Source organism: Schistocerca cancellata, chromosome 2 (assembly GCF_023864275.1).
Source record: "Schistocerca cancellata isolate TAMUIC-IGC-003103 chromosome 2, iqSchCanc2.1, whole genome shotgun sequence".
Taxonomy (NCBI): domain Eukaryota; kingdom Metazoa; phylum Arthropoda; class Insecta; order Orthoptera; family Acrididae; genus Schistocerca; species Schistocerca cancellata.
The window spans coordinates 76,516,492-76,530,068 of NC_064627.1; the positions used below are offsets into that span (position 1 = coordinate 76,516,492).

Here is a 13,577-nt window from a genome sequence, read left to right on the forward strand (position 1 = left end):
GCAAGAAAGGTGCTAAAGTGTGGTGTAATTTTGACCTGGAACTTTTAGATAGATCTGTTCATTATATTGACTGAGGCAAATTATTGTATACAGAAAATTGAGTGATTTCTATTGAATAACTAGGTCAACGCCTTTGTGTTCCCACTGTTTTTACGCATGGCATTCTGCCTACCTTCTCTCTCTGCTGCGGAAAACCTTCTTTCATACCTAGTTGGATAAAAATTACTGGATGTTTACTGCACAACGTGTGTCTTTGCATACTATCATTTTCAAAAACCCTCTTTTCAGTATCTTGAACCATTTATGAAATATGATGATTTTTATGATCACATGTTCCTGACACCCCTTCGCTGACTGTCTATTGGATATAAAAACCAAAATCTTGAGAATGTAGTGAGATATCATTCTGCTCTCAATTTTAAATAAAAGTTTGATATCTTGTCCAGATTTTATTTTCTGCATTGTATTATCTAAAATCAACCATCCACAAAATCTATGCAACCTGATTTTATCTCTGCAAACCCTTCAAAATTTTGTACAACACTTTACTCAGTTTTATGCTGCACAATAACTGTGAGGAATAACAAAAAGAAATTTAGTCCTTTATCAAGCAAAGATATCAAATTGGAATATGTGCATAAATCTGATTTTTTTTTTGCCAGATAGATCCCATAAAATTGAACAATAAGTGTTTCATAGTGCCCGGGACACCATTCTCAGCACAGTCAAGCTTTACAACAAAAGCAGCGCTCAGCATGGAATGAAGAGAGTACAACCGTAGCAGTATTCATTATCTCAATCCTTATCACGTTTTCCTAATGATGGACTTCCATAATATGCGTTGAAAGTTACTAAAGTGAAATAGAAAGAATGTAATTTTAATTTTAAAAAAAGTCAATTTTTGCCCAAATTCACCCGTATACTTTGAAATATTGGACAGATTTAAAAAACATGTAATAAAGGTACACATAAACAACTCACGACATTCTGCAGTGACACTGTGAGCTACCATTCACACAGACTGCCACAAATTTTACGATATAGTTGCACAGTTTGCAATATCTGTCTCATTTAATGTGGTTCGGGCATGCGTTAATTTAGTAGATTTACTCCTCATTTGACCTGATCCCATGGTGATCACAAAATGGAACTTCAGAGGTGTAAATAATATAGTGCAAGGAAATTCTGTGATTTTTCAAAATTTTAAAAATATGCCTTCCTTTTAGAAAATTAAAATTCATTAACTTTTTAAAATTAATTTTTAAACCCCATAATGTTGCATACCACTTGAACGTCCCTCTAAATAGCCTTAAAATGATATTTTCCAGATATGTATCTCATATTGTTCCTGATGGAATGGCAATTAACTACTCCAGAGTGTAGAAATTTTCAACAAAAATTTGAAAATTCAAGGCATTAAATAAATTTTTACGTAAATCACAAAAAAAATTAAGGTTTTCATTCATAACTATATAGGGACACTAGATATACCAAGTTTCATCAAAATTTATGAGGTCAAGGTAAATTTTCGTTCAAAACTTTGTTGATTTGTCACAGAATGTGTGTGTGTGTGTGTGTGTGTGTGTGTGTGTGTGTGTAAGTAATTGCAAAGACATCTTCCTTTATTTACATTATTTGTGTGTTTCATTGATCTGAAGGAACGTAACACCCAAAACCAGTCACAATCAGTTATATCATTTGGCAACTGTTACTGAAATAAATAATTAGTACCAAAACAGTCTTTAGTGGGTGTATTTTCATGAGAGACCTGCACTGCAAACAAATTACACTGGAGAACTGCATAAGAGCCAGTTGGGCACTTTTACACCATTCTTATGCATATAGGGGAGGTTTTTTTCATTTTTTTGGCATGTATTTCAAAAATAGAAAAGTAACAAATGTGCTACTGATTTAGACAAGGACCCAATAAGAATGTTTCAAAAAACGTTTGTTACATATGAAAGTTATGGATCCATCCATCCATAAATTATTTGCACCAAGTAAGCTACATAAAGAGGGAGAGAATAAATGTCCTATTGTCAATATTATTAACTGTCCTTGGTACCTCTTTGACAAGGAGCTAAACTAGAACATTAGAAATTCTATTTATTTTCCTGATCTATTTTGGTTCCTTATTTGGTATTATCTAAATTAAATTCTAAGCTTTCCAACTTACAGCAGAATAGCTAAGTTTTGGAATATTTGAATACTATCTCTATGTATACAGAAAACTGCATCTACTTTCACACACGGAACCTCTCAACACAGCAGAAGATAGATACTATGATGATCAGTCCTATTTTCCTTTTGAAGTGTTTGCTGCTGGAATGACAAGAAGGAGGAAAAAAAGAAGGATGGCTCGAGTTCAACAGTTTTCTGATGTTGAGGTTATTAGAGAAAGGTAGTCCTATTGGAGTTTGCAGTGCACTTTATATATAAAAATAAGCTTCTTGTAAAACATACAGTGACATCCTGCTAATTCTCCTGTCGATCTGGCTCAATGCAAAACATGATGGAAAAACAGCACACAGAGGTTGGTACCTACAAGTGTCCTGTAAGTAGCTTCCTTCACTGAGGAGTTACGCTGTGATCCTCTGAACTTCAGTTTGGGTCTTGCCACTGTATGAGATTCATGGCCTTTCTTTCAGGAGGTAAATGAAACAGGTATATTTTGTTGACTTGTGGGCATTACTTTAGATCTGATAATTTTTAAAGACCATCACCAGTTATTGTAAAAGGGCTGATTTTCCTGAATATCACAACAGAACAAATCTCCATAAATTACAGGTCTGTGCTCAAACCATTTTAAGAGAGTTGATGACAAAAGACAAGAAATTAATACCTGAACTGCTATTCGGGTTGGCATTGATTGATGGAGTTGTTGGATGTTCTCCTGAGGGGTATCATGCCATATTCTGTCCAATTGGTACTTAGATTGTCAAAATCTTGGATGGATGGATGGAGGGCCCTGTCCATAATGCTCCAAGCATTTTCAGTTGGGGGGACATCCAGCAACCTTATGGCCAAGGTAGGATTACAAGACAAACAGTAGAAACTCTTGCCATGTTTGGGCAGGAATTATCTTGTATCTCCAGACACGTCTTCACCTGTCATTGAGGCTCAGTTCAAAACTGGACTCTCACTGAAGAAACTTCTACTCCTGCCAATAAGATTCCAGGTCAAGGACATGTCTTGAGATGTCCTGGACAGCATTGGGCTACCAAACCAACTGTCACCTGCCATATGGCCTGATAACCAGGAGGGATGGGCATGGGTGCCATTGCTTTTCATAGCAAGATCCCTTCGGCTGTCGTCGGGAGCACCCTTACATCACAGCTGTTTGTCAACAATGTTCCATGCCTCATTTTGTTGCCCTTCCTGGGCTTATAATTCAGCAAGATAATGCCTGCCCACACGTGGTAGTAGTTTCTATTGCTTGTCTTCGTGCTTGTGGGAGGCTACCTTAACCAGCAAGGTTGCCGGATCTTTCCCCAAATGAGAATGTTGGGAGTGTTATGGGCAGGGCCCTCCAACTATCTCGAGATTTGAATGTCTAATGTGCCAACTGCACAGAATGTGGCACAATACCCCTCAGAAGGATTTCCAAAAACTCTATCAATCAATGCCAAACCTAAAAACAGTTTGCATAAGGACCAGAGTTGGACCAACAAATGACTGATCTGTTCAATTTTTGAACACTCTCTCTCGAATAAATCGTCCAATTTTTCTGAAACTGTAATCTTTGTTTGCCTGTACACGTACAACACACCTACTGATTACTGTCCCACTTAGATACTTACTTCATGGTGTACCTTGTTCAACTTATTCCTCTCCCCTCCCTGAGGAAGGAACTAATAGTTCTGAAAACTAAGATAGTGTTGTGTATTTTATTATTTTCATTTAGTATTAATATTCACCCCCAGAAGGTAAGCACTGGCCAATTCTTCTATCTCATAATTTTATAAATTTAAATTCAGCAACAAACAAGCAAACATGTAGTGTACCTGTGTCAGAACCAGCTGTAGCACCAGTCTGTACGCTCCTCTGTGCTGAAGCAGCATCTTGATTACTATGATTATCATCTGAATCAGATTCAGTCTCGGCTAATAAATCTAGCTCATTGTCAGATTCCCCATCTCCTTGATTATCTGCTCCAACTAGATCTGATACCTCACTCTCCATAGGCTCTCCTGGAACTGGCACCCCGACAGGTCTGTCACCTGCATCTTCTTGTTCGCTTCCTTCTCCATCACCATCTTCAGCTACGAGGCCTGGAAAAAAAAATCTCCTACATTTTCTGAACTAGCCATGGTAGGAAATGAGAGGGCACGAGTGAGTAGTTGGAAAATGGATCAATTTATTGAATAACATACGATGACTGCTGAAGGCGTATAAGTTTTGCCAACTATGGTGTGAACAACGCTCTACAACAAAGCATTAATAAAGTTAGACTAACCTTCAACAGTGTCTGTGTCATCCATAAGCTCTATGCCTCCAACAGTGCGTACTCTGGGAGAATTGGACACCAGACCCATCGGTCTGGCCGTTTCTCCAGCTCTAGTTGTACCCGATATATTTGATGACAGTGTTCTGCCTGGCCCTGCAATAAATCCTGTGTGGGGTGCTAGAGGTTCCACCGAAAACAGCTCCTCAGAAACCTGTATGATGAATTTATACTACAGTAGAGAGTTACATATAGAAAGATATTCTGCACTGAACTGCTTTGGGAAATTACTCTACAAAGAGATTAAATCACAAACACTAATTTATCACAAAATTGATTTCTTATTTGTATTAATAACTCGAAACACATGCCACTATTATGAGTGTTTGTTTCCTTGCTGACGCCTAAATAGTTAAATAAAGTAACAATAAAATAAAGTTTCAAACAAATCCTTGAACAAACTGTTTGCATAAAATATTCCGCATTTTCACAATATTGTTAAAATGAGCACATGTGACAGTTAATATCTATGAAGTATGTAACCAGTGATACATCACATTGATTGAAAGGCAGAGTGAAAATCATAATGAAAATGAAAGACATGAGAACATACCCCATTAATAACTTCTACTGTAGAGCTAAGCAGGCTGAATGGTGCTGTTGGCCTTGCAACACCATGACGAACCGGAGCAATTAAAGAATCGGCTGTCTCACAAAGTTCCTCCACTGACAATTTAATCAATGCTTGGAACACACGTTTGCATTTCATGAGAGGTTGTGACATGCTGTTTAGGCTAGGAAATAGAAACAATGTTACAGCTTTACAATTACAATGTGTGTCTCAACAATGAAATTTAATAAATGAGATATATCGAACCTCCTTCGTTTTGCTGTGTTAGGAGCCATTTCTATGCTGAAGATTACAAATATTCGTGCAACAGAGCGTACAAATCTACGTGCCACTATCTTTGCATCTTCCTGTCGCCCTGGTATACATTCATTCTGCAGTTCACGTATAAGAGTCGTCAATAATGTATCCAGCATCTGAAAGAAAAGAAATGAGCGAGGAAAACAGAAGCTGAGGTACACTATAATGCAAACATGATAAATTTACCTCGTGCTGTTTTCTATTAAATACTTCAGCAGCAAAGACCTATAAGAAATCCTGTCACTAAACACCCTCACCATTTTTAATGCTTCAATTTTGTGAGAGGCGTTCAAAAGAAAAGGTACAAAAGAACACTGTGGTTATAACTGAAGCCTTTTTTGAAAGTAATCACTAGAGGCCTAAGCACAACTATCCTGGTGTTTCACGAGCCTGATGATTCCCTGTTCCCAGTATTCCCAAGGCTGCGAGAGCAGCCAGCCCTCCACTGTGTCCTTAAATTTGTTGTCCAATTTGAACCACTTCCCTTCGAGAGGGTGACTGCTGTAGGGTGGACGCTCAACCTTCTCCAACTTGAACTTGGCCATTACACTTTATTTGACCTTGGAGACATGTGGACACATGTTATCATACAAGAGAATCACTCCCTCCTTGAACAGCCTACGCTGTTTACTCTTGATAGACTTGTGTAGGCTACAGAGTGTCTCACAGTACGTCCCTGTTAAATGCGTTTCTATGTTCAAGGAAATCAACGAGTATTGTTGCAATTGAAGACCGCAAAAGACAGTGAGCATCATCTTGTTTGCTGATGCTTTTACACTGGCCCTCACCATCACTGCCACCATTCGCATTGTCATATGTCGATCTCTTCTCACCATATTGTTCACCCTGTCAATGAGTTTGGTTGTGATTACTGTGTTTGCATGGCCTGGTCTTGGTCTCGGTTCATCAGTCGAACCCTCCTGGTTTCACGAAAACGTGCACTCCACTTTCTCTTTGGACACACGGTCTCCTCCACATTCAGCAACCATCTGGCAATGAATATCAGCCAGTTTAATCCTCTCCGCAGTCCGAAACCTGATAACATCTTGCCATTCCTCAGTTGTCGAATTTTGCAATGTGAATACCATGACATGCTCTCACGCACTGTCGCATCAAAGGGACAGAACACACAACTGTCTGCTTCTCTCCTGCATAACGAGCCCACACGTGCACACAACCACGCCGGACACTACAACTGCATCCCTAAATTTCTCACTATGTTATCCAAAAGTGGCACATGCAAATTCCAACCAGTTTGGCCATTACAATGTACTGTATCTTTTCATTTGAACACTCATTATAGGTATTAACTCAAGACTTTAGTAAAGAGACCAATCCATTTAGACTTGTAAACTGAAAGCAACAGTCATGAACTATACACACACAAAAGACGGATTTCGGGTCCATCTGCTTTTCCCTAAACTAATAAACAACAACAAAGTTGTTTCCAGCACAAACTTACACAAAACATTTTTATGTAATAAGTGACCTCACATAAAACTGAAGCAAGCAGTGCACAGGAGACAAAATACACATTTTGGACATTCAGGGAGCTGCTACAAACACACAAACTCACAGGAAGAGAACCAAATATACAACAGTACTTTCACTATATTTTTACATTATCAAAATATTATGTTTATGACTAGCCAACATCATAAACTGAACTTAATTTCAGTGGAGGGGGGAAATCTCCAATTTTTAATAAATATTATTTTCACAAATAGAGCGTCTCAACCATTGGATTATCGTTGACATTTCTGTATAAACTTGCCATAGTCACAATTCATGGCTTTCCTTATTCTGTCCATCATATTTATTACAGAATTGAAACTTCACTGCTGCGGTTGCTCTGCAGTTCACAGCCAACAGTAACCTGTGGCTTCGCATTTAAATTATTTTCTGCTGTTTCCTTAATCAAGCAGTTTACAATTCCCTTACTTATAATACTCATTGTTAGTTTTATACCAAGCACGAATGTAAACTGGCTCAGACAGCCATCCAGGGATGACACTTATATTTCTTACTCCACTTCCAGCAAATGGCATCAAGGTTCCTTCAATAAGGCCAGTTGATTCCCCTTCACATTATTGATCTACTGAGCATATGGGTCATTCCACATCAAAGGGACTAATATTAAACAGTGTCCCCATTTGAGCATGTCCCGATCAAATGAAATTTAATGTGAAGGTTCTATATCGTCTTGGATGGTTATAAACCAAATTTCAGTCCAATATAATCAGTGGTTGACTTTTTGGAGGCTTTTAGAGAGAGGCTACTCATCTTCGCATCACATACAAAGGTACAAATGTGCCAAATTTGCAAGGCTTTTTTAAAAGTTCTAGCAAGCATTTGGTCATTTGCTTTAAAATAAATAACAGCTTTTTATGCTGAATCACACCATGGCAAAAATTTGGTGCGCTATTCTGAGAACCAAGTTTTGACTGACCAAGGCTACTTTTCCTATGAACTAATCACACCAAAACTTCAGAGGGTTATTCCAACTTATGATGTCTATATATGGATATTGGATGCCTAGACAGAAAGATCTGCAAAGTTGGCCCAAATTTTCTATGTGCTAATTTTAGGGTATCTTTTGGAGGCAATATCCAAGTAAGTCTCGTTCAATCCCCCCCCCCCCCCCCCTTTTTTTTGTCATAGCTGGAAAGAGTATGCTTTATGCTTTCAAAGCTATATTGTTTAATTTCTGGATCTTGCATACTGATGCGTAAGAATAGCCATCAAAAGTAGAGAACATGGATTATTGATAAACACAAAAAATTAATAAACTTCATCATAAAATCTAAAGATCATAATGGAATGCTGGGTTGCTTTTGAACGTTTTAACCCTACAACGCATGGTGGTACATATCTGCAATTTCACTCAGTTTCCATCGGCATTATAAAGCAGCACTACAGTAAAGCTTTGTTAACACGAATCCGAAGGGACCGAAAACTCAGGAGTTCGTGTTAAAAAATTTCGTGTTAAGTGAAAAATACAGATTTTAGTAAGTATACATGTACTGTAGTACACTAAGGTGTAATACAATACACCACCAATCACATTATTGTAGATTTATAACACTATAAAGTGATTGTAAAATTACAAGTACTCACAAATTATGTACGTTACTTTCTCGGAAAAAATTCGATCATGGTTCGCTGACGTTCACCACAACCAATTGTAATGATAGCGTCCGTAAACCCAACAGTGACGTCAGATGTGGAAGCGAACCGTTCTAAACAGTCCAAGGCTATAAACATCTCCTGACGGGTAGGTGGAATGGTATCAGTATTCTCTTCCACTGGACTTTCTTCTGATGGCCCTTCTTGCAACTCGTTCACAGCTTTTGACACATCCGATTCCACAGAAGCACACACAGCAACATCGTCATCTACACTAACGAATTCTTCGAAACTAATCACAGCTACTGGTGTGAGCCAAGTAGATTGCTCAAATACAAATGGAAGCGAACCAGGAATGTAAAGATATGGACATCTTAATTGAAGAACTTAAGATAAGCTTCAGACTTCAAGAAATTGCAATAAAGTTCAAATTTTGACCCTGGGCCCAAATAACTGGACTACTGAAAACAACTAAAGAATTTGCTGTTTTGACTAAAATGGTGAAAAAGTCAAGGAAACTAAAGATGGAAGACAGGATTTTGGCAACACCTGCAAACCAAAAAGTGGAAAAAGCTCAATAATGAAGTAAAAGAATTTTTGAGATGACGAGTTTTCTCTTTTATGCCCAGACTAAAACAATTGTATTGCAGTAAGAATAAATGGGAAAAAGATTCACAAGCAGAAACACCTGCTCCTCTGTAAACTGAAAGAAATGTTCATTGTTTATTGTAAGCAACATGGAAATCTTCTGAGATCCTCAAAATTTTGAGAGCTCAGATGGAAACGGTATACTGCAGTTGGTGCTTCTGGACCACATTCAGTATTTATCAAAATGTCACAGTAATATTGGGTTCAGACACATCCATCCAAGCTGACTACAGGGCTTTGCGAAAAAATATGGTAAACAGTTTGGAATCAAAAGACTGTATGCTGCATCGTTGTAAGGAACGTCTAGGAAAAATACAACTAGAGACTTTTTTGAAGATACTGTAAAGGCTATGACCCTGAAGAAACAATATAATACAAGCAATGGGTCCATACTGACAGACACATTGGAGACATGTCAGAGAACTGTTTAGGATTTCATGGAGGCACAGATTTTGAAAATTACAGGTTTAAGAAGCAATCACTTTATGCCAAACACTAAAGTTTATACCTTAAGCAGCTAAAAAGAAATCTTGCAGAAAATGAATTGATAATATTGATTGATTTTGCTGAGAATTATTCATTTGCTGTTTAAGATGCTGTGCAGTGATGTCATTGGGTGCATAGTCAGGGCATATTATATCCATTTGTTATCTATTTTGGTGGCAAAGTATGTCAGACTATTAGCATTTGTATGATCAGCAACTGTCTCTGTCATGATACCATTGCTGTCCATGCCTTTCAAATCAAGTTAATAGCATATTTTAAGACAAAGATTCAAAATTTAATGGTATTTCAGCTGCTCAATATAATAATTTCAAAAATTTCATCAATTTATGTATGCATGAAAAGGATTTTGGTATCACTGCTGAATGGAATTTTTTTGGAACAAGTCACAGTAGATTGCTTTGTGTTGACACCGGAGGAACGGAAAAAAGACTAGCAGCCCGTGTTAGTTTGCAAAGGCACTTAGATGGTTAATATTGACTCCAATGATTTAATAAACTACAGAGTGCACCCATCAATTGTCCCTTTTTAGATTTTATCATGCAAATCTAGATTTTGGCTAGTGGCTAGCCATTCTCAATGCACTATTTTCTATTCTCGATACATGTAACTCCCTGCTGTTCAGGCGTCAAAGAAATGTGCCTGACGCCTGAACAACAGGGAGTTACATGCATCGAGACTAGAAAATAGTGCATTGAGAATGGCTAGCCACTAGCCAAACTCTGGATTTGCATAATAAAATCTAAAAAAAACGAGAGATTGCTGCACTCTATAATTTATAAGCCACATAACTGTCGCTGAGTGCACCCACTTTCCGAATGGAAGGTAACATGATCCATATGATTTTTTCAAATTCTATGATGATAGTTTTCCAGGCACAAAGTTTTTTTATGCACTCAAGGAAGATTATGAAAAAAATTCAGCCTGATCAAGAAACAAGATTTGCCATAGGACATACAATATCTGGAACAAGAGAAAATCATCAATTTAAGCCAATTAATTGTAATTAGCTCAGAGTTTCCAATGCCACTACAGCATTCACGGTTGATGCCTCTGAAGCAGATGAAGAATTCAAGCAAGCTCAATTGCAAATATACAACCAGGACAGTATGTTGCATGTATGTATGACAATTTTTGGTGGGTTGGAAAAGGGTGTAAAGTTTCACATGAACAACAAGATGTCCTTATCACCTATATGTCACTCACATGGTTCTGCCCGTTCCTTCCACTGGTCAACTGCTATAGACACGTGCTAGATTTCTGAAAAACATACTGTCACAACTTTCAAGCACCATCAACATCATGATCAGGACGACAATACAGTTTTCTTAAATTTGTCCTTAGCAAAATTGTAGAACCATTTAACAAAAATGGAACTTACTCTTTAGTGTTTTTGTTTTGCAAATTTGCTGTGTTGTGTATTATACTTGTTTTATGGCATATGTTAAATTAGTTTGTGAAACTGATTTATATATTCAAATAAAAAAAAATTAATTATGGGAGTTAATGAGTAAAATATTTCACTTTTCAATCTTCTTGAAGTGCTAAAATAATAACTTTTGAAAGTATTCTTGCTCATCAATATGCAAGATTCAGAAATTAAACAATACAACTTTGAAACCATAGACCTTGCCGTTGGTGGGGAGGCTTGCATGCCTCAGCGATACAGATAGCCGTACCGTAGGTGCAACCACAACGGAGGGGTATCTGTTGAGAGGCCAGACAAACATGTGGTTCCTGAAGAGGGGCAGCAGCTTTTTCAGTAGCTGCAGTGGCAACAGTCTGGAGTATTCTTGCTCATCAATATGCAAGATTCAGAAATTAAACAATACAACTTTGAAACCATAGACCTTGCCGTTGGTGGGGAGGCTTGCATGCCTCAGCGATACAGATAGCCGTACCGTAGGTGCAACCACAACGGAGGGGTATCTGTTGAGAGGCCAGACAAACATGTGGTTCCTGAAGAGGGGCAGCAGCTTTTTCAGTAGCTGCAGTGGCAACAGTCTGGATGATTGACTGATCTGGTCTTGTAACACTAACCAAAACGGCCTTGCTGTGCTGGTACTGCGAACGGCTGAAAGCAAGGGGAAACTACGGCCGTAATTTTTCCCGAGGGCATGCAACTTTACTGTATGGATAAATGATGATGGCGTCCTATTGGGTAAAATATTCCGGAGGTAAAATAGTCCCCCATTCGGATCTCTGGGCGGGGACTACTCAAGAGGACGTCGTTACCAGGAGAAAGAAAACTGGCGTTCTACGGATCAGAGCGTGGAATGTCAGGTCCCTTAATCGGGCAGGTAGGTTAGAAAATTTAAAAAGGGAAATGGATAGGTTAAAGTTGGATATAGTGGGAATTAGTGACGTTTTGTGGCAGGAGGAACAAGACTTTTGGTCAGGTGAATACAGGGTTATAAATACAAAATCAAATAGGGGTAATGCAGGAGTAGGTTTATTAATGAATAAAACAATAGGAATGCAGGTAAGCTACTACAAACAGCACAGCGAACGCATTGTTGTGGCCAAGATAGACACGAAGCCCACGCCTACGACAGTAGTACATATCTATATGCCAACTAGCTCTGCAGATGGCGAAGAAATTGAAGAAATGTATGATGAAATAAAAGAAATTATTCAGATAGCGAAGGGAGAGGAAAATTTAATAGTCATGGGTGACTGGAATTCGGTAGTAGGAAAAGGGAGAGAAGGAAACGTAGTAGGTGAATATGGATTAGGGGTAAGAAATGAAAGAGGAACCGCCTGGTAGAATTTTGCGCAAAGCATAACTTAATCATAGCAAAGAAGGTTGTATACATGGAAGAACCCTGGAGATACAAAAGGTATCAGATAGATCAGACAGAGATTTAGGAACCAGGTTTTAAATTGTAAGACATTTCCAGGGGCAGATGTGGACCCTGACCACAATCTATTGGTTATGAACTGTAGATTAAAACTGAAGAAACTGCAAAAAGGTGGGAATTTAAGGAGATGGGACCTGGATAAACTGACTAAACCAGAGGTTGTACAGAGTTTCAGGGAGAGCATAAGGGAACAACTGACAGGAATCGGGGAAAGAAATACAGTAGAAGAAGAATGAGTAGCTTTGAGGGACGAAATAGGGAAGGCAGCAGAGGATCAAATAGGTAAAAAGACAAGGGCTAGTAGAAACCCTTGGGTAACTGAAGAAATATTGAATTTAATTGGTGAAGGGAGAAAATATAAAAATGTAGTAAATGAAGCAGGCAAAAAGGAATACAAACGTATCAAAAATGAGATTGACAGGAAGTGCAAAATGGCTTAAAAGGGATGGCTAGAGGACAAAAGTAAGGATGTAGAAGCTTATCTCACTAGGGGTAAGATAGATACTGCCTACAGGAAAATTAAAGAAATCCTTTGGAGAAAAGAGAACCACTTGTATGAATATCAAGAGCTCAGATGGAAACCCAGTTCTAAGCAAAGAAGGGAAAGCAGAAAGGTGGAAAGAGTATATAGAGGGTCTTTACAAGGGCGATTTACTTGAGGACAATATTATGGAAATTGAAGAGGATGTAGATGAAGATGAAATGGGAGATATGATACTGCGTGAAGAGTTTGACAGAGCACTGAAAGACCTGAGTCGAAACAAGGCCCCGCGAGTAGACAACATTCCCTTAGAACTACTGACAGCCTTGGGAGAGCCAGTCCTGACAAAACTCTCCCATCTGGTGAGCAAAATACAGGGTGTTACAAAAAGGTACGGCCAAACTTTCAGGAAACATTCCTCACACACAAAGAAAGAAAATATGTTATGTGGACATGTGTCCGGAAACGCTTACTTTCCATGTTAAAGCTCATTTTATTACTTCTCTTCAAATCACATTAATCATGGAATGGAAACACACAGCAATAGAACGTACCAGCGTGACTTCAAACACTTTGTTACAGAAA

At 38.3% G+C, this 13,577-nt stretch overlaps 1 protein-coding gene across 1 annotated transcript in view; it reads right to left on the minus strand.

Moving 5' to 3' along the window:
- Positions 1-13,577, minus strand: part of LOC126161352 (E3 ubiquitin-protein ligase UBR5) — a 349,964-nt gene that overhangs the window by 172,732 nt on the left and 163,655 nt on the right. The window contains exons 24-27 of the mRNA XM_049917120.1: positions 5,322-5,488; positions 5,058-5,238; positions 4,457-4,658; positions 4,005-4,271 (exon numbers count right to left, since the gene is read on the minus strand). Of these exons, the coding sequence (XP_049773077.1) occupies positions 4,005-4,271; positions 4,457-4,658; positions 5,058-5,238; positions 5,322-5,488 (817 nt within the window). The remainder of the gene's footprint in view (positions 1-4,004; positions 4,272-4,456; positions 4,659-5,057; positions 5,239-5,321; positions 5,489-13,577) is intronic.